The sequence below is a fragment of the Octopus sinensis genome, linkage group LG14 (genome assembly GCF_006345805.1).
Source record: "Octopus sinensis linkage group LG14, ASM634580v1, whole genome shotgun sequence".
Lineage (NCBI taxonomy): Eukaryota > Metazoa > Mollusca > Cephalopoda > Octopoda > Octopodidae > Octopus > Octopus sinensis.
This window is the reverse complement of record NC_043010.1, coordinates 67485835-67508233: the sequence shown is the minus strand read 5'-3', so window position 1 is coordinate 67508233 and position 22399 is coordinate 67485835. Positions and strand designations below refer to the sequence as shown.

The 22399-nt window shown below is 39.9% G+C and overlaps 1 protein-coding gene and 1 long non-coding RNA gene across 2 annotated transcripts in view; one reads left to right on the top strand and one right to left on the bottom strand.

Annotated features, from left to right (window-relative positions):
- The window catches only part of LOC115218916 (spermine oxidase-like), a 57851-nt gene that overhangs the window by 21798 nt on the left and 13654 nt on the right, over positions 1 to 22399 (bottom strand). The window contains 1 exon segment of the mRNA XM_036509183.1: positions 1971 to 2900. Coding sequence (XP_036365076.1) covers positions 1971 to 2900 — 930 coding nt within the window.
- Positions 1749 to 18056, top strand: LOC118766039. Its single transcript, XR_005001965.1, has 3 exons — positions 1749 to 1863; positions 3672 to 3676; positions 18043 to 18056. It is a non-coding gene; the product is annotated as an uncharacterized LOC118766039 (long non-coding RNA).

The window sequence follows — 22399 nt, the reverse complement described above, 5'->3', positions numbered from 1 at the left end:
CTGAGACCATGTGCTTATTCTATCGACCCCAAAAGGACGAAAGGTAAAGTTGACCTCAGCAGCAATCGAACGCAGAACAAAGATGAGCAAAATGCAGATAATCATTTTGCCTGCCAGCTTACAGCCCGCCTCGTTTTATAAAGAAAATATGTGATTGCTATTTGTTATATTCCAGTGTTGCTAGACATTTCTCTGTATTTGTCATTGAATTGCGATAAAAGAAATGTTACTACTTTCTGACTGACGAATTAATGTCAATTATTATCAAAACGAATGCTAAAGAACGGATTCCACTGTGCTTACACAAGTTAAAATATCTAATGCTGATTTTTTCATTTATTTTATTTGAAATATATCATAGTAATAAAAAAATGTTTTATTTATTGGTATGTAACGAATAAATTGCTAACGATTCTTTCTTCCCAGTTGACAGAGGGATTTACTCAACATACTGAACGTTAATCTGTTTACTTTGACAACTCCTCAAGTAACATTAACAGCAAAAGAAAATTTTGAAAAATGCATGCATGCACGCGTGTACGCACACACACACACACACAGAGGAAAGTGCACATTAACATATACACAAACATGCACATATATGAATACAAGCATACACATATACCCACACAGGAAAATAAAGAAGCACACACACGTACGTACAGATGTGTATGCACATACACATCAGCACGCACGCTTGCGCACACCAGCACGCTCGCATGCACACACACACCAGCATGCTCGCATGCACACTAAAGTGCATGTGCACACCAGGACACATATGCATAAGCATGCACACATACATAAACACAAATTGAAGGCAGCAAGCTGGCAGAAACGTTAGCACGCCAGGCGAAATGCGTAGCCGTATTTCGTCTGCTGTTACGTTGTCAGTTCAAATTCCGCCAAGGTCGACTTTGCCTTTCATCCTTTTGGGGTCGACAAATTAATTACCAGTTACGCACTGGAGTCGATATAATCAACAATCCATTTGTCTGTCCTTGTTTGTCCCTTCTGTGTGTAGCCCCTTGTGGGCAGTAAAGAAATAATAAACACACACAATCACACATCTGCACCTACACAACACAACACCCATACACAATCTTGTGCAAAATATCTTGATGTAGCCTTGTAACAACTAAAAAGGTTGTTAGAGAGAAATTTAGTAGCAGAAAGCATATAAAAACCTACAAGTGTGTGTGTGCGTGCGTGCGTGCGTGCGTGCGTGCGTGCGTGCGTGCGTGCGTGCGTGCGTGCGTGCGTGCGTGCGTGCGTGTGTGTATGATTGCACGTGCTTTGATGTAAATTGGTGTGATGAGTTGTGTGCTTTTATGCCAAGAAGAGTTAAGACTTAGCCATTTGCTAAATAGAGACTGATAAAATAATAAGTACACGGTGGAAGTAAGTGATGGGATCGATAAGATCGACTGAAACCCTTAACAGCAATGCTGCATTCCAGTCACTGAAACCATTGTAGAAACACCAATTTCCTTGTTTGCAATTAGTCGATAAATATTAGTCGATTTTGTATCGATTTTGTAATGAGTCAATAGTCACTGAGAAGGTTGCAGAAAAAAGAACAAAAGAGCTTTGACAAAAAAAAAAAATTTGATAATTAATAAATGAGTGGAATTGAACCAGTGTGTGTGTGTATGTTAAATTATATTGGCATGATGACCCTCCCTAGACCAGTGCTCCACAACTTGTATGTCACAGCATACTGGTGTGCCATGAGACGATGCTAAGGTGTGCCACAATGTAACCTGAATATAATCTTTTTGCCTATACTTTTAGTTATAGTTTTAGTTCAGGTGTGCCGCCAAATTTTGAAAAGCATATAAGTGTGCCACAGGTGAAAAAACGGTTGCAGAGCACTGCCCTAGACAAAAAGAGGACGAATTCATCGAAAGAGTTACAAAGACAAAAAAAGAAAAAAGGAAGAAAAAAAAAAAAAAAAAAAAGAAACTTACCCAATAAAACATTCTTGTGAATGACCTCAAATGAGGTAATACCTCTCACCCAGGTGTCTCCGAGGTTCGGGCTCCGGAAGTTCTCTTTGTTTGAGTCTCTCTTACTGTTCCAGAGCAGATTTATAAGCTTTGTGTCTGAGTCAATTATGGATCGATCAAACTCCAAAATGATCTTATCTACAATACCGAAACCCAGATGATCGATGGCTAGTAGCTTCCGATTTGGTATCTGTGGGTTGAACATTCGGTTGCACGCTGCCTTTAGCACACCAAGGGAAACTGTGACTATCACATGATCAGCCTGGAATAGTTCTTGGTTCTCGCACTCGACACACACTGGGTGTTCTCTATTCTCACAGTTCACTGGACGAGCCCAGTGTATACAGCGCACAGGATGGTTTAAAAGAATAGAATTTGGTGGGATATTGCTCTTGAGAATTTCAATAACCTTCTCAAAACCTGGGGGAATAGTATAGTGGATTCCAGGCAGCTCTTCATAGCTACCAATATCACTTAGTGACACATCAAAGAGGCTATTGCATCCATTAATGATGCATTCTGATGAGACACGCTGCTCGTAGACGAGTAAGAAGCGCTTTCTTTCTTCGTAAGATAAGTTGTCAAGATGGTAATAAAGATCCTGATCAATGTAATCTCCAACGCTTTCCATGTTGCCGGGTATATCCATATCATCCTTGAAAAAAGCTTCACATTCAACCATACACTGGCCGAAAGCAAGATCGACTTTGTTTAGGACTTCGCCACAGATGCTTGACCCATCCTCCTGCAGAAAAAGGCGTTTATGTCGTAGGGTTTTGTTCTTGTTACGCAACTGTAAAAGCTCATTACTTTCAGCGATCTGGTAAATTGGGTTTTTCTCAATGCCGTGTATCCAGTTAGCTCCCATTTCGGCTTTCCGACCTTCTTCATCTGGAAGAGAACAAACAGAATACATAATATCAACTTCGTAATAAAATATAAAACCAAAAAAAAAAACCAACAAAACAAAAAATGTATTAAGGAAAAGAAATGTAAATTTAGCTGGTATATCATATTCGTTAAGTGTATTTTCAAACATGAAACTTAGAGAACAGTGAAGGATGTAAATGAATTTGAAACCTAATCAAAAATTATCAATCGAAATTTTATTTCAGAAATGGGATCCCCCCACCCATCACAATCACTTTAATGATATGTGATCATCAATTCTTGGAGGTGTGAGGTAGAGTAAATTTTTGTTTGTGTAAACATTTGGAACACTTGGGATTTGCTATTTTGAAATAACCAACCTCATACACGTACACACAGAAAAAGTAATTGCAAAAATTATTATTATTATTAGGAGAGTGGAAAACCCAGAAGAATTGTTAACGCATCAGACAACATTTTAGCAGCATGTCCTCCGTTCTTTATACATACTGGACAAATCCTATGATGTCAACTTTGTTTTACATCCCTTCAGGATGGATAAAACAACGGTCAGTGAATTTGGGGGGGGTTAATATAATCAACTGTACCCCATCCCCAAAATTTCGGGCCTCAAGGATCACGAGCTGGTAGAATTGTTAGCATGCCAGGCAAAATGTTTAGCAAAATTCCATCTGTCTTGGACGTTCTGAATTCAAATTCAGCCAAGGTCTGACCTTACCTTTTATCCTTTTGGGGTGGGTCAATAAAATAAGTACCTGTTGAACCCTGGAGTCCCTGTAATTGACACTCCCGCCCCCACAAATTTCAGGCCTTGTGCCCTACAGCAGATAGAATTATTATCATTATTATTTTGGTAAAAGCAGTGGAGCTGGCAGGATCGTTAGCATGGCAGATAAGAGGTTCAGCAGTATTGTCAAGTTTTATATTCTGAGAATCCAGCTGTAAAACTATATCTCAACAATATTTATTATGTCAGCATGGTATATAAAAAAAAAAAAAGGTGCAAATGAGCAAGATAACAGAGACAATACTGCTATTCTTAGATTTTAAGGACGTGTACACCAGAGAAAAGTTATATTGTATTTCACATGTCAGATAAGATGCACTTTTCGAAAAGGAAAAGAATCTCGTGTTAGTTCCAACATGCAAAATTGAGCCTGCATTATAACCCCAGGAAGAGCCTCCTCCAGCTGGTTATCAATGCAATCTGCACCCAGTATAAGCCAAAAAGTTAACTCATCTAAACTCCTTAGGCTAAGAGGGGTGGGGAGGCTAGTGGGGGGGAAGACTAGTGGTGTGAATACTGGCGTGGAATCAGAGCGACATGAATTTCGAAACTGCAGGAGTGTATCAAGAAGAAGAAGAAAAAAAGGAAGAAACAGGATGTTAATATCAGAGCTGTAACAATGTGATCATTCAGTTAACTCTGGACTGTAATCTGAATATTGACCCTTTGATGGCAACATGCCTGAGACCACCCTTGGTTCTATGATACAAACTTCCTGTTTTAAAGTGAACTTAATTAAAATTTTCTGTTAATTTATGTTTGAAATATCAGCTTAATGATGACAAAAGTTATATTTTTGGAAAACCAAGAAGAATTTAGTAACTGTAATGGAAGCACTCCGTTGGTTACGACGATAAGGGTTCCGGTTGATCCGAATCAACGGAACAGCCTGCTCGTGAACCCTTAACGTAGTTCTCGGGGATATTCAGCGTGACACAGAGAGTGACAAGGCTGGCCCCTTGAAATACAGGTACAACAGAAACAGGAAGTAAGAGTGAGAGAAAGTTGTGGTGAAAGAGTACAGCAGGGATCACCACCATCCCCTGCCGGAGCCTCGTGGAGCTTTTAGGTGTTTTCGCTCAATAAACACTCACAACGCCCGGTCTGGGAATCGAAACCACGATCCTATGACCGTGAGTCTGCTGCCCTAACCACTGGGCCATTGCGCCTCCACAGAGTAACTGTAATAAATATAGTGTGTCTGAACAGAAATACGATAATGAAACAAAATGGGTTTTGGCTTCAGTTATATTCCAACACATTCAAACAGACAAACTAGAGAACAAGGTGTTCCTCAACAACAGATATTTTCACTGTCTAATAGTTAGAAATCTGTCACTAATAAGAAATTTACGGAGGCCAAATTCTCATTTAAGAAGAGATCCTAGGGAACACTTAGGTCATTGATTTGATTAGTCACTCCAGTTCAAATGTATGGATTCTCTACTAATAAAGCAAGTAATGTCGGTGTTTTTCTATCTCACACATTTAAGCACTCATTGCTGAAATTATGCTATGAGAGCAAGTTTTGCATGTTGAATGAAGACAAAGGCCCTTCCTAACACCAACCACCCAGTAGAGTGGACTGAGTTATTTTATGTGGCACCAGTACAAGAGAGGTCAGTTTTGACAGGGATTTTACAACTGAACACCCTTCCAAATGCCAACCACCTTACAGTGGGGAGCCAACCAATTATTTGTTTCAAATTTTGGCACACGGCCAGCAATTTCAAGGAAAGGGGGCAGTCAATTACATCAACACCAGTTCTCATCTGGCAATTTTTTTTATTGACTCCCAAAAGGATGACAGGCAAAGTCAACATTGGTGTAATTTTTGAACTCAGAACATAAAGACAGATGAAATGATAAGCATTTTGCCCAGCATGCTAACGATTCTGCCAGCTTGCCACTTTAGAGTAGGCTATAATTATTAATCCTTCAACCAGCGCTTCTCAAACTATCTGATGTGGTGTACTGGCAGTCCCCCACCCCTACCCAATGTGCCAGGGACCGGTAATATTTCTTAGTAATATTAATTTATACCAGAAACAATATATATAATGAATATAATAAAAGTTGACAATTTTTTTCTAATCTTATATTTATTTTGTGAACAAATAATACAAAATTACATAAGCATTTTGTTTTTCTTTTCTGGAAATTTGCCACGTACTGGCAGCTGTTGACTTGTGGACCGGTACCGGTCTGCGGACTACCACTGAGTAGCACTGCCTTAAACACACCTACTGTTGTAAAAATCTGCAAAGTTATGAACCCCACATGAAACCTAAAACTGGTTTTTACAGAAATGAGGATCTCCCCTTCATACAGACACCACCACTACCACCACAACTAAGTCACTTTCACTCTCTAAGCTGTAATCAACCACTGCTACAGCATCCAACACCATCAGACCTACACCAACAAGTCTTGGACTCCACAATAGAGAAAGATCTCTTGACCTTCACCGCCCTTACACACAACAGTAACTCATTTGGCCTCCCACACATATGAACAAGAAACATACCTCATTATATAGCACACACACACTAAAGACAACTCAACACCACTTCACTGACAAATACATTAGACTAACATCACTTCACCTACCTACTCTCCCCTCAACACCATCACAAAATCAACAAGAATAGCAATACCAGAAAGGGAAAGAAGGTCAGCTATAAGAGGTAACAGGGAGACATATATAGATATGAAGGTCAAACGACTGACACTCGATGCCTTCTTGAGCTGTAGGTTACCCAAGTGGAGAGGATCACGTGAGCCAGACATGAAGGAGGAAGAAAAAAAAGAAATTTGAGAGTCAATTGCTTTCAAATTCAATACAAGTTGAGTTGAATTTTCAAACTTGGGTTTTAAATGCCCCCAGTCAACCATCTGGTTATTCCAAGTTCAAATGTCACCAGGGCTATGTAGGGGGGTAGGGGGAGGACTGTAGAAATCAGCACAAATACGATGCCAGTTTCAATGCAATCTCTTGCACCAAGGGAGGTATTTTTTCAACACCAGACAATCCTTAAACAATATCAATGGCTTGTAAGGCCATGATAATTCACTATGCAACCGTAATATACTATAAAATATATCAAATGTTTTTATAATACAGTGTCCTACAGTGTTAGCAGTGCATTTTACATCACTTGTTAAGGTTACCTCTACCAATATTCTATAGAAATTATAGTGTTGGCTATAATTTCTCAAGAATATCTGTAGAGATAACCTTAACAAGTAAACAGTGAAATAAAAATTAAAATAGCAGGACTTGAAAAAAACAGCCACATTTATTGGATAACGTTCCGTCTAAATCAATAGGTATATCATCATTTCAAAGAAATCTTTATAATGTGTGTAAACTTATTAAATTCTTACTATGCTCAAACAGTATCCTATAGTTTGAGACACTAAATTACAGCAGGAATGTGAGGGGGTGAGACGAAGGAGAAACACTAAGACAAAAAAATATCTAACAGCACCAGCAATTAACCCTTTTGTTACCAACCCGGCTAAAACTGGCTCTGACTCTGCAGTGTAGTACAAATGTCTTGAATTAAAATCTTCCACCAAACCTTAGTCACAATTTATGTCCCTAACACTAGCTGAATGATAACCAAGTTATTTTACTAAATTCTTTGTTATATTTAAAATTAATTGAAAGAAACAGAGCATCTCAAAATAAATACAATAACGAAAGGGTTAAAATATATAATAGAGAAACAATTCTTAACCCTTTTGATACCAACCCAGGTGAAACTGGCTCTGGCTCTGTAGTACAAATGTCTTGTTTTCATAAGTTTTGAATTAAAATCTTCCAAGCTTTAGTCACAATTTATATTCCTAACACTAGCTGAATGATTAAGTTATTTTACTAAGTTCTTTGTTATATTCAAAATTAATTGAAAGAAACACAGAGCATCTCAAAATACAGTAACGAAAGGGTTAATGAATCATTTTTAGCATGTCTCGTAAGGTCATACATTGGCCCCACATCTGGAAGGTCTTGCTTCAGTCTGAGTTGACAGAATGCAGTGAGGTGATACTAAAATGTTCTCCCTCTAGGGTGTAGACTTCGGTAACGTTGTATAGAAGACCAGCAGCTACCCATGCAGCAAAACCTTCCCTTTCCATGCCATCATTGCTGTCCAAAGGTAGCGTTTACAGCTCTTGGCACCAAGTACTGTCACAGAATTTACCAAGTGGGATACATTGCACAGTCTTCAGGACTCTAGCTCTTGATTTATTTATTTTTTTATTTTTAGTCATTTGATTGTGGCCATGCTGGAGCACTGCCTTAAAGGGATTTTTAGCTGAAGAAGTTGACCACAGGACATTCATTGTAAGCCTAGGACTTATTCTGTCGGTCTCTTTTGCTGAACTGCTAACACACCAACATCCATTTTCAAGCAATGGTGAGGAGACAAACAAATATATATATTATAGGCTTCTTTCAGTTTCTGTCTACCAAATCCACTCACAAGGCTTTGATCGGCTTGAGGCTAGAGAAGACACTTGCCCAAGGTGCCATGCAGTAGGACTGAACCCAGAAGCATGTGGTTGGGAAGCAAGCTTCTTACAAACATAGCCATGCCTGCACCTATGACAATATATGATTTGTAGTCAATTTAATTGACCCCAGGACATAAATGGTACTCTCTTTTCTCTTTTACTTGTTTCGGTCATTTGACTGCGGCCATGCTGGAGCACCGCCTTTAGTCGAGCAAATCGACCCCGGGACTTATTCTTTGTAAGCCCAGTACTTATTTTATCGGTCTCTTTCGCCGAACCGCTAAGTGACGGGGACGTAAACACACCAGCATCGGTTGTCAAACAATGCTAGGGGGACAAACACAGACACACAAACATATACACACACACACACATATATATATACATATATACATATATACAACAAGCTTCTTTCAGTTTCCATCTACCAAATCCACCCACAAGGCATTGGTCGGCCCGGGGCTATAGCAGAAGACACTTGCTCAAGATGCCACGCAGTGGGACTGAACCCGGAACCATGTGGTTGGTTAGCAAACTACTTACCACACAGCCACTCTTTTTTTTTTTGTTATGGCACAGCAAGCAAAGTTGAATCTCGGAGGAATTGAATACAGAACATAAAAGAGCTGGAACAAAAAAACCACAAAGTATTTTGTTCGGCACTCTACTGACTCTACCTTCAACTTCTCTATGCAATAAGCACATCAAAAAGACCACCAGTGTCTTTATTGAGCCAATTTACATACTGCTGTTTTGTTTACGGTTGGAGAATAAACATGTTTGCCATTCTTTTTGATATTCCATTCATTGTTTTGTCAATAATATTTTTGTCTTCTCTTAAATGAATTTTTATCTCTGGTAATACATAAAAAAACACTGCAATAAAGAGTCACCCATTGAGGCGAAAATCGGTAACTTACGTCAAACAAGCAAGTCTGGACACATCTAGAAAGCTATAATCTCTAAACATAAAAGCATAATATAGTCACACAAGCTGAAGGAGACTGTGGTCAGAACTTGCTAGAAACAGCAGTCAAATCTTCCTCATAATGTACCCAATCAATTTAAAAAAGGAAGGACACAACGAGTAATGCAGCCTCAGACACACTGTCTGAAAAGAGTGAAGAAAAAGATGCTATAGTTACGGATAGTTTAAAATATTTTTGATCAACAATGACTTGGGCAGGTGGGGGTGAGGAATGTGCACAATCACCTCACAAACACTTGACACAGCATAAGCCCACCTCTTAATTTTCTTAATCACAAAATCCTAAAATGAAGATTGTATGATGTTCATGTCTTTAGCAAAGATATTAAGAGAAAGAGCTGTTCTTCACTCCTGCTCCAGAGCGTCGGCTGCGGGGTCATTCCGAAAAGCTCTACCTGCGACAATTTCATCTCAATCGAAGGAGAGGAGCTTTCTCCGTCCGGGTTGCGGATCCGTGGAACAAGCTGCCAGACGAGATGGTGAAGATGCCGACGATCGCTTTGTTCAAAGCCTCCCTTGACCTCAAGTGGCCTGAACTCTTTACATGAACACCACCCTGTACTTAACTCCATGTCCCCCTACATGGCCTTGCTATTTGCTTTTGAGCCAAATTAACTAACTAACAAATGAAACGATACAACGAAACCTTGAATCTGAGTGGCGAACTTGAATTACCAGGAGTTTGCTTCTCTTCCAATCTCACAAAGTTCCAGTTACACATGAATAAGGAACTATATACCAAGTAGGAAAAATATGAAAAGAGGTTCCACATAATATATGAAAGAGGGAAAGAGCATGGCCTAGTGGTTAAGACGTTGTGCTCACTATCGCAAGATGTGGTCTCAATTCTGGATTGAGCAGTGCATTGTTTCTCGAGTTCCATTCACGTTCTAGTTCACTCAGCTGTAAACGAGTGCCCCGTGGTGGACTGGAGTCTCATTCGGGTGAAATATTGTCATCTCAGTTGTTTGCATGTCGTGGAAACTGGGTTAACTGACCCTATAAGTCCCAGAACTGGTGACAGTAATTTCTAGAGGTTGATAATGATGTGAGAAGGAAGAGAAAATGAGGAAAGCAGAGAGAGGATCTTTTCAGTTTGAACAGCAGTTTTTTCTAGCGGTGTCATATGAAATTGTCACCCATAATTATGACCCTAGTATCAATCTATTGCATTTCAATCTGTTTTAGGGTTAGGGGTGGGGGAAGGGTATCTTTTTTTCACACAAATGTAAATAAACCCAATCTGTTTCTTAAATGAGGGACATATTCATACGGCACAATGTTTTTTACCTCAATAGACATCATTGATTGGTTGAAATTGCAGAAATTGAAGAAAAAAAAAAACAACATATCTTACAAACTACAGAATTTTCTCAAAGCCAAGAGAAAAAGATGTTTTATAAACACATTCTACCAGTATACGAAGTAAAATAAAATTTTTTAGTTACCTAGAAATTATGTTAAAAACTGCCGTTCAAACCGAAAAGATCCCAGAGAGATATGAGAGTTTAGATGGGGGTGGTGGTGGTGGCAGGGATGGGGAGACATTGCTTGTAGTTAAAGTTAAGAAGATGCGGGAAGAAGATACACAAGATAACCCCCACGCTAGCAAACAGGTGCAGGAGTGGCTGTGTGGTAAGTAGCTTGCTAACCAACCACATGGTTCCGGGTTCAGTCCCACTGCGTGGCATCTTGGGCAAGTGTCTTCTGCTATAGCCCCGGGCCGACCAATGCCTTGTGAGTGGATTTGGTAGACGGAAACTGAAAGAAGCCTGTCGTATATATGTATGTATATACATATATATATATATATATATATATATATGTGTGTATGTGTGTGTTTGACCCCCTAGCATTGCTTGACAACCGATGCTGGTGTGTTTACGTCCCCGTCACTTAGCGGTTCGGCAAAAAGAGACCGATAGAATAAGTACTGGGCTTACAAAAGAATAAGTCCCGGGGTCGATTTGCTCGACTAAAGGCGGTGCTCCAGCATGGCCGCAGTCAAATGACTGAAACAAGTAAAAAAGGAAAAGAGTAAAAGAGTAAGGAGTAAACATTGGAAAAACCCAAAATGTGAGTTCGTTATACCGGGTTCTGAAGTGCATCGTTATAAACAAACAGCTTTCTGCTAATTACATGGTTATTTGAGAGATAATCTTTCTAAATTAACAATAATAAAAGAGGACGGATTATATATAGATTAATAGATCAATTAATCCTTTAAACCACTGCCACCGCTAAGATTCTCTCAGTAAGGACCTCAGCTAAATCCACGTGTACTCTAACAGTGGTTCATATAAGAGTTGCTGTGGAAAAAAACCTGAACACTTGAGCAAACGGAGACTGCAAACAGCTGCAGTGAAGAAGAAGACATTCTTGAAAGAATTCCAAGCATGAGTAAACAGAGTGTCATAATTGAAGACCAGTTTTTGTTTAGACAAGGTTAGCATAGGTGAGCGAGGAGAGGAAGGAAAGGAAAGCTGGAGATGATGCAGGAGATAGAAAGTGGTGGTGGGGGGGAAGAGGCAGACAGACAGAGGGTGTCTGTGATTAAAATAGAAGCAGATAGAGAGAGAGGGAGAGAGAGAGAGTCTGAGGAAAAGCAGGAAGAGCATAAGACAGGCAGACAAGACAGAGATTGTGAGAGAAGAAGAGAGGATGAAGAAGTGAAAGCATGAGAGAGAGAGAGAGAGGGCGAAGGAGAGAGGACTTGTGAGACAGAGAGAGGTGTGTGTGTGTGTGAAGAAGAAAAGGCATGAGAGTGAGAGAGAGAGTGTGAAGAGGAGAGGGCATGTGTGAGAGAGAGAGAGAGAGAGAGAGGGCATGTGAGAGAGAGAGGGCATGTGAGAGAGAGAGGGCATGTGAGAGAGAGAAGGAGAGGGCATGTGAGAGAGAGGAGAGGGCATGTGAGAGACAGAGAGAGGGCATGTGAGAGAGACAGAGAGAGGGCATGTGTGAGAGAGACAGAGAGAGGGCATGAGTGAGAGAGACAAAGAGAGGGCATGAGTGAGAGAGACAGAGAGAGGGCATGTGTGAGAGAGACAGAGAGGGCATGTGTGAGAGGCAGACAGAAAGAGTGAAAAGTGAAGGAATGTGTGTGTGTGTGTGTGTGTGTGTGTGTGTGTGTGTGTGTGTGTGAGTGCAGCCACTAAGCACTATAAAAAAAAATGATAAGAGTCGACAAGAAGAATGAATGCTTTCACAAAGATAAACTGAACTATTCTGAAAGAAAGGAAAAATATCAGGTTTGAAGGGAAACTAGAACAACAGACTGTGTCAGATATACAGAATCAAAATGTTCTCTGTCTATGCCAAGTCTTCATGCAGAGCATTGAGTGCACTTGAGTGAAGAGAGTCTAGTAAATTACAGGTATTTGAACCTAACCAAAAGAGCCGAAAGCTTAATCAAACATCTATGAGTTACACAACACAAATAACCAGCCACACAATCCCCCAAACAGGGAGCAATAACTACCACATTTGATAGCATAAAACAGGGGTTCTTAACCAGGGTCCACATGAGATTTTGTTGCTAAAATTTATGTTCAATAAATTGGTTCTGCTTCTTACCAATACACCAAATACTCTATTTTTGTTTTTTGTACGATTCCTAATATTAGATTATAAAAAATATAATAGGATTTTTAAAGCATGGGATGGTTAAGAGGGTTCGCACAAGAATCAAAGGGGCCTCCAAAGGAAGAAAATGGTTGAGAACCATTGGCATAAAAGACACACAGACAGACTAGATGCATCTCAATTTTGGTAACACAGAGGGAAAAGTTTTAAGGTATTAACCCTTTCGTTACTAACCCGGCTGAAACCGGCTCTAGATCTGAGTACAAATGCTTTATTTTCATAAGTTTTGAATTGAAATCTTCCACCAAACCTTAGTCACAATTTATGTTCCTAACACTAGATCTGAGTACAAATGCTTTATTTTCATAAGTTTTGAATTGAAATCTTCCACCAAACCTTAGTCACAATTTATGTTCCTAACACTAGATCTGAGTACAAATGCTTTATTTTCATAAGTTTTGAATTGAAATCTTCCACCAAACCTTAGTCACAATTTATGTTCCTAACACTAGATCTGAGTACAAATGCTTTATTTTCATAAGTTTTGAATTGAAATCTTCCACCAAACCTTAGTCACAATTTATGTTCCTAACACTAGATCTGAGTACAAATGCTTTATTTTCATAAGTTTTGAATTGAAATCTTCCACCCAACCTTAGTCACAATTTATGTTCCTAACACTAGATCTGAGTACAAATGTTTTATTTTCATAAGTTTTGAATTGAAATCTTCCACCCAACCTTAGTCACAATTTATGTTCCTAACACTAGATCTGAGTACAAATGCTTTATTTTCATAAGTTTTGAATTGAAATCTTCCACCAAACCTTAGTCACAATTTATGTTCCTAACACTAGCTGAATGATAACTAAGTTATTTTGATAAATTCTTTGTTATATCTAAAATAATTGAAAGAAACACAGAGCATCTCAACAGAAATAGAGTAACAAAAGGGTTAACACATTTAATATAGGTCCAAGTTCACATAAAGGACCCAGGATGATTATTTTTGAAACATTTGATGGCCGATAAAATACAAAGTCTATCTTGCCTGTCATCAAATACAATATTTCAACTCTTTCAATGGTAAAGACAATTACTGCTCATATCAAGAATATCTTCTATCTTCTATCTTCACTCATTCAGGTACTGAAAGCATGCAACAAAATGCTTTAGAGTCACTACAGATCTTAGGCTTTGCAAGCTCCATCTTACCTACGTACAGGCTATTGAAGAATTGAATGACATGCATTATATTAGGTTAGAGGTGAGCCAGTCGAACAGAACAGTCATGTTGACACTAGACTGAGTAGAGTGGAATTATAAGGGTGGTTTGTGAGATGAGACAAATAAGGAATTGGGGATGCAAACAAGTGGAGGTTCCAAGTTGGATGTGGAAGCCAAGTTTTCGTGCCTTTTAAAAGAGAGAAGTTGCAGGATTGGAAAAGATTGGAGTAGTTATGGGTCGGATTCTAAAACGTGGAAATTGAGAGTAATGTAGAGTAGAAGGTGATGAGAGATATGGTCTCCAGGCTGATGGGAAGGTGATAGCCTCTTCACTTTTCCCTTGACTAAACCAGAAAAAAAAAATTAAAGAGGTTTAAAAAGAAAAGGAAATAATTGATCCATCAGAATTTTCCTTCTTATTTCAAAGTGAGACTGATTTAGTTATTCATCATCTTCAAATGAAGATCAGCTGTCTTAGTAGAATAGATATCTCATTAGTGTGGAGGCGCAATGGCCCAGTGGTTAGGACAGCGGACTCGCAGTTTCGATTCCCAGACCGGGCGTTGTGAGTGTGTTGTGAGTGTGTTGTGAGTGTTTATTGAGCGAAAACACCTAAAACTCCACGAGCCTCTGGCAGGGGATGGTGGTGATCCCTGCTGTACTCCTTCACCACAACTTTCTCTCACTCTTTCTTCCTGTTTCTGTTGTACCTGTATTTCAAAGGGCCGGCCTTGTCACTCTCTGTGTCACGCTGAATATCCCCGAGAACTACGTTAAGGGTACACGTGTCTGTGGAGTGCTCAGCCACTTGCACGTTAATTTCACGAGCAGGCTGTTCCGTTGGTCGGATCAACCGGAACCCTCATCGTCGTAACCGACGGAGTGCTTCCATCCCATCCATCTCATTAGTCTAAACACTTAGCAGTACTTTTTTCTGTGTCTTTACATTTTGAGTTCAAATCCTACTAAGGTCAACTTTACCTTTCACCGTTTTTGGAATTGATACAATAAAGCACCAGTTGAGTCCTGGAGCCGATAGTGTCAACTTGCCAAAATCTCAAAATTGCTAGCCTTCAACCAAAATAAAAAATATTAAATCAACTGTCTTCCTCCAATACATAGAAGCACTTGCGCAGAAGGTTTTTAAAAAAAGTATCATCATCATCATCGTTTAACGTCCGTTCTCCATGCTAGCATGGGTTGGACGGTTCGACCAGGGATCTGGGAAGCCAGAAGGCTGCACCAGGCTCCAGTCTTATCTGGCAATGTTTCTACAGCTGGATGCCCTTCCTAACACCAACCACTCCGTGAGTGTAGTGGGTGCTTTTTACGTGCCACCTGCACAGGTGCCAGGCGAGGCTGGCAACGGCCATGGTCGGATTGGTGTATTTTATGTGCCACCGGCATGGAAGCCAGTCGAGGCGGCGCTGGCATCGGCCACGAGTCGGATATTGGAGAAAAAAACCTAGATGCACAGAGTATATACAAATCAAAAGCAAAAGAAAAAATAAAAAGGACTGGTCTTAGAGTGCAAGTCTGTTCTAACAAAATCTTAGAATAAAAGAAAAAAAAAAAAAAGAAAACACACACACACACACAATGAAAACCACATAAAAAGACAGATTGAAGAAAAGATTTTTCTCATTATGTAGGTTACTAGGAAATAAACAGCAACAAATAAAAGCTACTTTTCTCTGATGTCAGAAACGTAAGCTCCAGCGAAACACTTCTAATCTTTTGTATAAGAATATCTAAGGCTTTAAGACAAATCTGCCAGAGGCTAAGCAAATCCAGTGCATGGATTCGTTCACGTTGTAGAAACTGTTGGTGCAAGCAATAAACCACATGCAAATGAAACAATTAGAGAATTTAAGCAATCAGTGGAGTAGGTACATGGTTCCAGTCAACAAGGAAACCAGGAATTGATTGGGTCATGACAACAGTAACCTTGTATCCTGTTTCAGTCATTGGACAGTGGCCATGCTGGGGGCAGGAGGGGGTACAGCCTTGACAGGTGTAGTTGAACCAACTGACCTCAGTATTTTTGTTTTGGCTTTTTTTTTTTTTCCACCTGGTCTACTTTGCTGAACTGCTAAATTACAGAAAAGCAAACAAATGCTGGCTCTCGAGTGAGGGTGGGTGGGGTGGACAAACAAAGACGCATACATGTATACAAAGGGTGGTGAGAAGTTCTTGGCTTTGGGTAAAAGTAAATACAGGAGGATCAGTTAATTATGATTTTATTAAACACGTTTCTCTCAGATTCGCACACTTATTGCAATGGTCCTTCAGTTTTTCTAAGCCCTGTAAAAGAATTGGGAAGGTTGGGCCTCCAAGCAGGCCTTTTTTAAAGCCAGGAATTTTTCTTTTCAGTACTTCCTCGTATAGACATGCACACACACAGGCTTCTTTCAGTTTCCGTCAACCAAATCCACTCATAAATCTGTGGTTGGGCCAGGACGATAGAAGACACTTGCCAGAGGCATCACTCCTCACTACATAACCCCTAGATATTGTTTTGAGATAAAATATAGGAATAACCAAAACAGAGACAGTACAACCAGTGACAGTAAAACAAGCATTAAGATACAACTTCAAAAAGTTTATAAAACAAAATATAATTCCCTGATTCCTATATTTAATTTTGGATGAAAAGATTAATTTAAGATGTTTAATTTTTCTTGTATTTTACTTACTGCTACTTCTCGTTACACCTAATGATTAAATTTTCATAAGTGAAAAATAGCAGTTTGCTGAAGCATGACATTGATTCTTAAACTAGAATAACTAAGCTTCAACTATTTCGGAGGGAGAAAAAGAACCCCTTGTTCTAGAATCCCTCAACAAATTACCTACAAACTAAGCCTGTACAAGGGAATCATTTCAAATTCTCAATTCCGTTCAGTCAATGTACATACAATGACTAGAATCAACTAATTAGAAAGCTTTTTGGTCAAAGGTAACAGAATTATAGGATCATAAAGCAACAGAACAAATAACGAGAAAAAGGAATTTAGGAAACAAAGCTGGTAGGGGTAAGTAGAGGGTATCTGAAAGGGTGACTGGTTTCCTTTCATTTTTAACCCCCAGATCACTCTGCTCCAGCACACATTCCAGTCATTACCACCTTGTTTTATTCAGGCAGTTTATCTAGACCTACATTAGTTCTCCAAACGCATAACAGAAATTAGGTTGGCATTTGAGGAAGATTTGTTGCTATATCTAGCAAGTTGAGCAACCTCATATAAGTTCTCACTGGCTAATACCACAGGTTGGTATTTAGCCCTATGAGCAGACCCTACGATCGAAAACATTCTTCAAGCCATATACCACTTCCACTTTTTATATACTATAATACACCTAGAACAATATCTAGAGTATTTATTATTATTACTCTTTTACTCGTTTCAGTCATTTGACTGCGGCCATGCTGGAGCATCGCCTTTAGTCGAGCAACTCGACCCCGGGACTTATTCTTTTGTAAGCCCAGTACTTATTCTATCGGTCTCTTTTGCCGAACCGCTAAGTAACGGGGACATAAACACACCAGCATCGGTTGTCAAGCAATGCTAGGGGACAAACACAGACACACACACGCATACATATATATATACATATATACGACGGGCTTCTTTCAGTTTCCGTCTACCAAATCCACTCACAAGGCTTTGGTCGGCCCGAGGCTATAGTAGAAGACACTTGCCCAAGGTGCCACGCAGTGGGACTGAACCCGGAACCATGTGGTTGGTAAACAAGCTACTTACCACACAGCCACTCCTGCGCCTATATTATTATTTTTTATATGACGATAGGGTGTGATTTGGGAGAGATTTGGCTGATATTTTGTAATAAGTTGAACAAATTACATAGAGGTTTTCTAGATGATTCGCCGTTATCAGTAGTTCCTGGCGCAAATATAAAAGACTGCTACAAATTAGACAATTTTCTAAGTAAATAATACAGAAGAACAACTCAATTATAGTTGAGCAAATACAGTGAATAACGTGTTTTTTTTTTTCTTCCTTAGATACGGCCAAGAGAAAACACACACACAAAAAAAAAAAGAAACGAAAGTTTAGAAAAAAAAAAACAAAAACATTCAGCTTATGTTTTTACGCCATGTTACTCTTTCACTTATTTCCGTCATTGCACTGCGGCCATGCGGCACTTACTTGTTCTACTGGCGTCTTTGTCCGAACTGCCAACTCGCGGGGACGTAAACAAACCGATACCGGTGATCAAGTGAAGGGCGGCGGGGGGGGGGCACACACAAAGACACACGCATACGACGGGCTTCTTTCAGTTTCCATCTGTCTACCAGATTCACAAGGGATTGGTCGGTCCGTGGAGCTCCGCACAGTGAGACTGAACCCGTAACCTATTTCTTTACTACCCACATGGAGCTAAACACAGAGAGGACAAACAAGGACAGAGAAACGGATTAAGTCGATTACATCGACCCCAGTGCGTGACTGGTACTTATTTCATCGACCCCGAAAGGATGAAAGGCAAAGTCGACCTCGGCGGAATTTGAACTCAGAACGTAACGGCAGACGAAATACTTATTTCTTTACTACCCACAAGGGGCTAAACACAGAGGGGACAAACAAGGACAGAGAAACGGATTAAGTCGATTACATCGACCCCAGTGCGTGACTGGTACTTATTTCATCGACCCCGAAAGGATGAAAGGCAAAGTCGACCTCGGCGGAATTTGAACTCGGAACGTAACGGCAGACGAAATACGGCTACTGAACCCGTAACCACACGGCTGCAGTTGGTCCACGGACCAAGTCCTTAAAACAAGGCAAGGCACCAGAAAACTCAGATTTTCCTATTTTAATACAGAAAATTGTTTCATGTCCTGCTTCAAGATCGTTGTCTTCTACTATAGCCTCGGGCCGACCAACGCCTTGTGAGTGGATTTGGTAGACGAAAACTGAAAGAAGCCTGTCGTATATATGCATATAATGTATGTGTGTGTGTGTGTGTGTGTGTGTCTGTGTTTGTCCCCCTAGCATTGCTTGACAACCGATGCTGGTGTGTTTACGTCCCCGTCACTTAGCGGTTCGGCAAAAAAGAGACCGATAGAATAAGTACTGGGCTTACAAAAGAATAAGTCCCGGGGTCGAGTTGCTCGATTAAAGGCGGTGCTCCAGCATGGCCGCAGTCAAATTTCTGAAACAAGTAAAAGAAAAAAAAAAAAAAAAAAAAAAAAGAGACAGACACCCCAGAGCTAAGTTCACACATGCAAAATAAAATAAATAACAAAGCCTCAACATCCGCAAAACTGGGTGAGAGGTGGTTTGAGGGTTTCAGCAACGAGAGATACGTGAACGGAGATAGGAGAAAAGCAGCATTACTGTTGAATTTGTAGGACGGCGAAGAAGGACAGGAGGGAAAGTAGGTTGGTGAACAGGAAGGAAGATAAGGAAATAATTTGCATAAAGTGTAAAATTAACGAAAAAAAGAAAATAGAGGGCGATTAGTACGAGATCGTGGGAAGTATTTAAGAGGAAGCGAAAAAGAGAAAAAAATGAAAAAGACAACGAAGAAAAAGAGAAAAAGACGACGAAGAAGAAAAAAGACGACGAAGAAAAAAAAGACGACGAAGAAAAAGAGAAAAAAATGAAAAAGACAACGAAGAAAAAGAGAAAAAGACGACGAAGAAAAAGAAAAGAAAAAGACGACGAAAAGTAAAAGAAGAAAATGACGACGAAACGACGAAGAAAAAGAAAAAGACGACGAAGAAAAAGAAAAAGACGACGAAGAAAAAGAAAAAGACGACGAAGAAAAAGAAAAAGACGACGAAGAAAAAGAGAAAAAGACGACGAAACGACGAAGAAAAAGAGAAAAAGACGACGAAGAAAAAGAGAAAAAGACGACGAAGAAAAAGAGAAAAAGACGACGAAGAATAAAGAAAAAGACGACGAAGAAAAAGAGAAAAAGACGACGAAGAAAAAGAGAAAAAGACGACGAAGAAGAAAAAAGACGAAGAATAAAGAAAAAAGACGAAGAAAAAGAAAAAGACGACGAAGAAAAAAAAGACGACGAAAAAGTAAAAGAAGAAAATGACGACGAAACGACGAAGAAAAAGGAAAAACACGAAATGGACGGCAGCGACGACGACGGAGATGAGGAGAAGACAACAAAAAGCCGCTATACACCAGCAGAAACAACAAACAGCCGTGAAGTGGAGCAGATTTTTTTTACACTGAATCTTTCCAGTCAGAGAAAAAAAAAGGTAGCAGACGATAAAAATAGGATAGAAAATACAAAGAAGAATAAAAGCGAAAAACACGATACAAAAGAGGGGTGAGGCACTGATTACTTCACAAGAACAAACGGGTGGGACGTGGGGGCACAGTAGACATTTGTTTTTTATCATCGAAAAGGGGACGAGAGACCAAAACATAAAAATCCCTTTTTGTAAGATGAGAATTTTAGAAACAAACCTAAATAAACTATCCCGGTTTCTGTGAAGATTAAGTCCCCATCTTTTTTTTTTTTATCTTTTGCCTCAATCATTGGACATCGGCCATGCTGGGGGCACCCGGCTTGGAGGGGTTTAGTCGAACAAAATCGACCCCCAGTATCGGGGTCGCTTTTGCTGAATCGTTAATTTACGGGGACGTAAACAAACCAACACAAAGAGACAGGCAGACGGAGACAGATACGCACACACGACGGGCTTCTCTCAGTTTTCGTCGACGAAATTCACTCAAAGCTTGGGTCGATAGTTGAAGATACTTGCCCAAGGTGCTGCGCAGTGGGTTTGAACTAGAAACCAAGCGGTTGCAAAGCGGGCTTCTTAACCACAGAGTCACGCCTGTAAAACAATGCGGAGTTCATTGGGGGAACTGTATTTACTAATTTGTTTCTAAAATAGGGGCTGTGAAGCAGTCAAGTGTTAAAGGCAGACCCTAGATTTACGGGAAGACAGATGCCAAACATCAGTGTAAGAGCGAGAGAAAGTGTGTGTGGTGTGTGTGTGGTGTGTGGTGTGTGGTGTGGTGTGTATATGTGTGTGTGTGTGGTGCGTATATGTGATGTGTGTGTGTGGTGCGTATATGTGGTGTGTGTATATGTGGTGTGTGTGTGGTGTGTGTGTGGTGTGTGTGTGGTGTGTGTGTGGTGTGTGTGTATGGTATGGTATGTGTATGTGTATGTGTATGTGTATGTGTATGGTATGTGTATGTGTTGTGTATGGTATGTGTATGGTATGTGTATGGTATGTGTATGTGTTGTGTATGGTATGTGTATGTGTATGTGTATGGTGTGTGTATGGTATGTGTATGTGTGTGTGTAGGTGTGTGTATGTGTGTGTGTGTGTTGTGTATGGTGTTGTGTATGTGGTGTGTATGGTTGTGTATGTGTTGTGTATGTGTTGTGTGTGTGTGTGTGTGGTTGTGTATGTGTGTGTGATGTGTTGTGTATGTGTTGTGTATGTGTTGGTATGTGTTGTGTATGTGTGGTGTATGTGTTGTGTGTGTGTTGTGTATGTGTGTGTGTGTGTTGTGTATGTGTTGTGTATGTGTTGTGTGTGTGTTGTGTATGTGGTTGTGTATGTGTTGTGATGTGTTGTGTATGTGTGTGTATGTGTGTGTATGTGTGTGTATGTGTGTGTATGTGTTGTGTATGTGTTGTGTATGTGTGGTGTATGTGTTGTGTAGTGTGTTGTGTGTGTGTTGTGTATGTGTTGTGTATGTGTTGTGTATGTGTTGTGTATGGTGTGTGTATGTGTGTTGTGTATGTGTGTGTATGTGTGTGTGTATGTGTTGTGGTATGTGTTGTGTATGTGTTGTGTATGGTTGTGTATGTGTTGTGTATGTGTTGTGTATGTGTTGTGTATGTGTTGTGTATGTGTGTGTAGTGTTGTGTATGTGTTGGTGTATGTGTTGTGTATGTGTTGTGTATGTGTTGTGTATGTGTTGTGTATGTGTTGTGTATGTGTTGTGTATGTGTTGTGTATGTGTTGTGTATGTGTTGTGTATGTGTTGTGTATGTGTTGTGTATGTGTTGTGTATGTGTTGTGTATGTGTTGTGTATGTGTTGTGTATGTGTTGTGTATGTGTTGTGTATGTGTTGTGTATGTGTTGTGTATGTGTTGTGTATGTGTTGTGTATGTGTATGGTGTGTGTATGGTGTGTGTATGCGGTGTGTGTATGCGGTGTGTGTACGTACACACATTATCAATACAGAAATGTTATTCAACGTGCAAAACGAGTGAATTCGTATAAACGGGAACGTGTCGGGCTTCAATAGAATAATCTTCAGTATATTTTAGTGTGCCACCCGTTTAAGGCTCTGTGTTCTCAGAGACAGGTATGAAGTTCACTTTTCAACCACATGCTTCCGGTTTCGATCCCACTTGGGTACGGCACCTAAGGCAAGT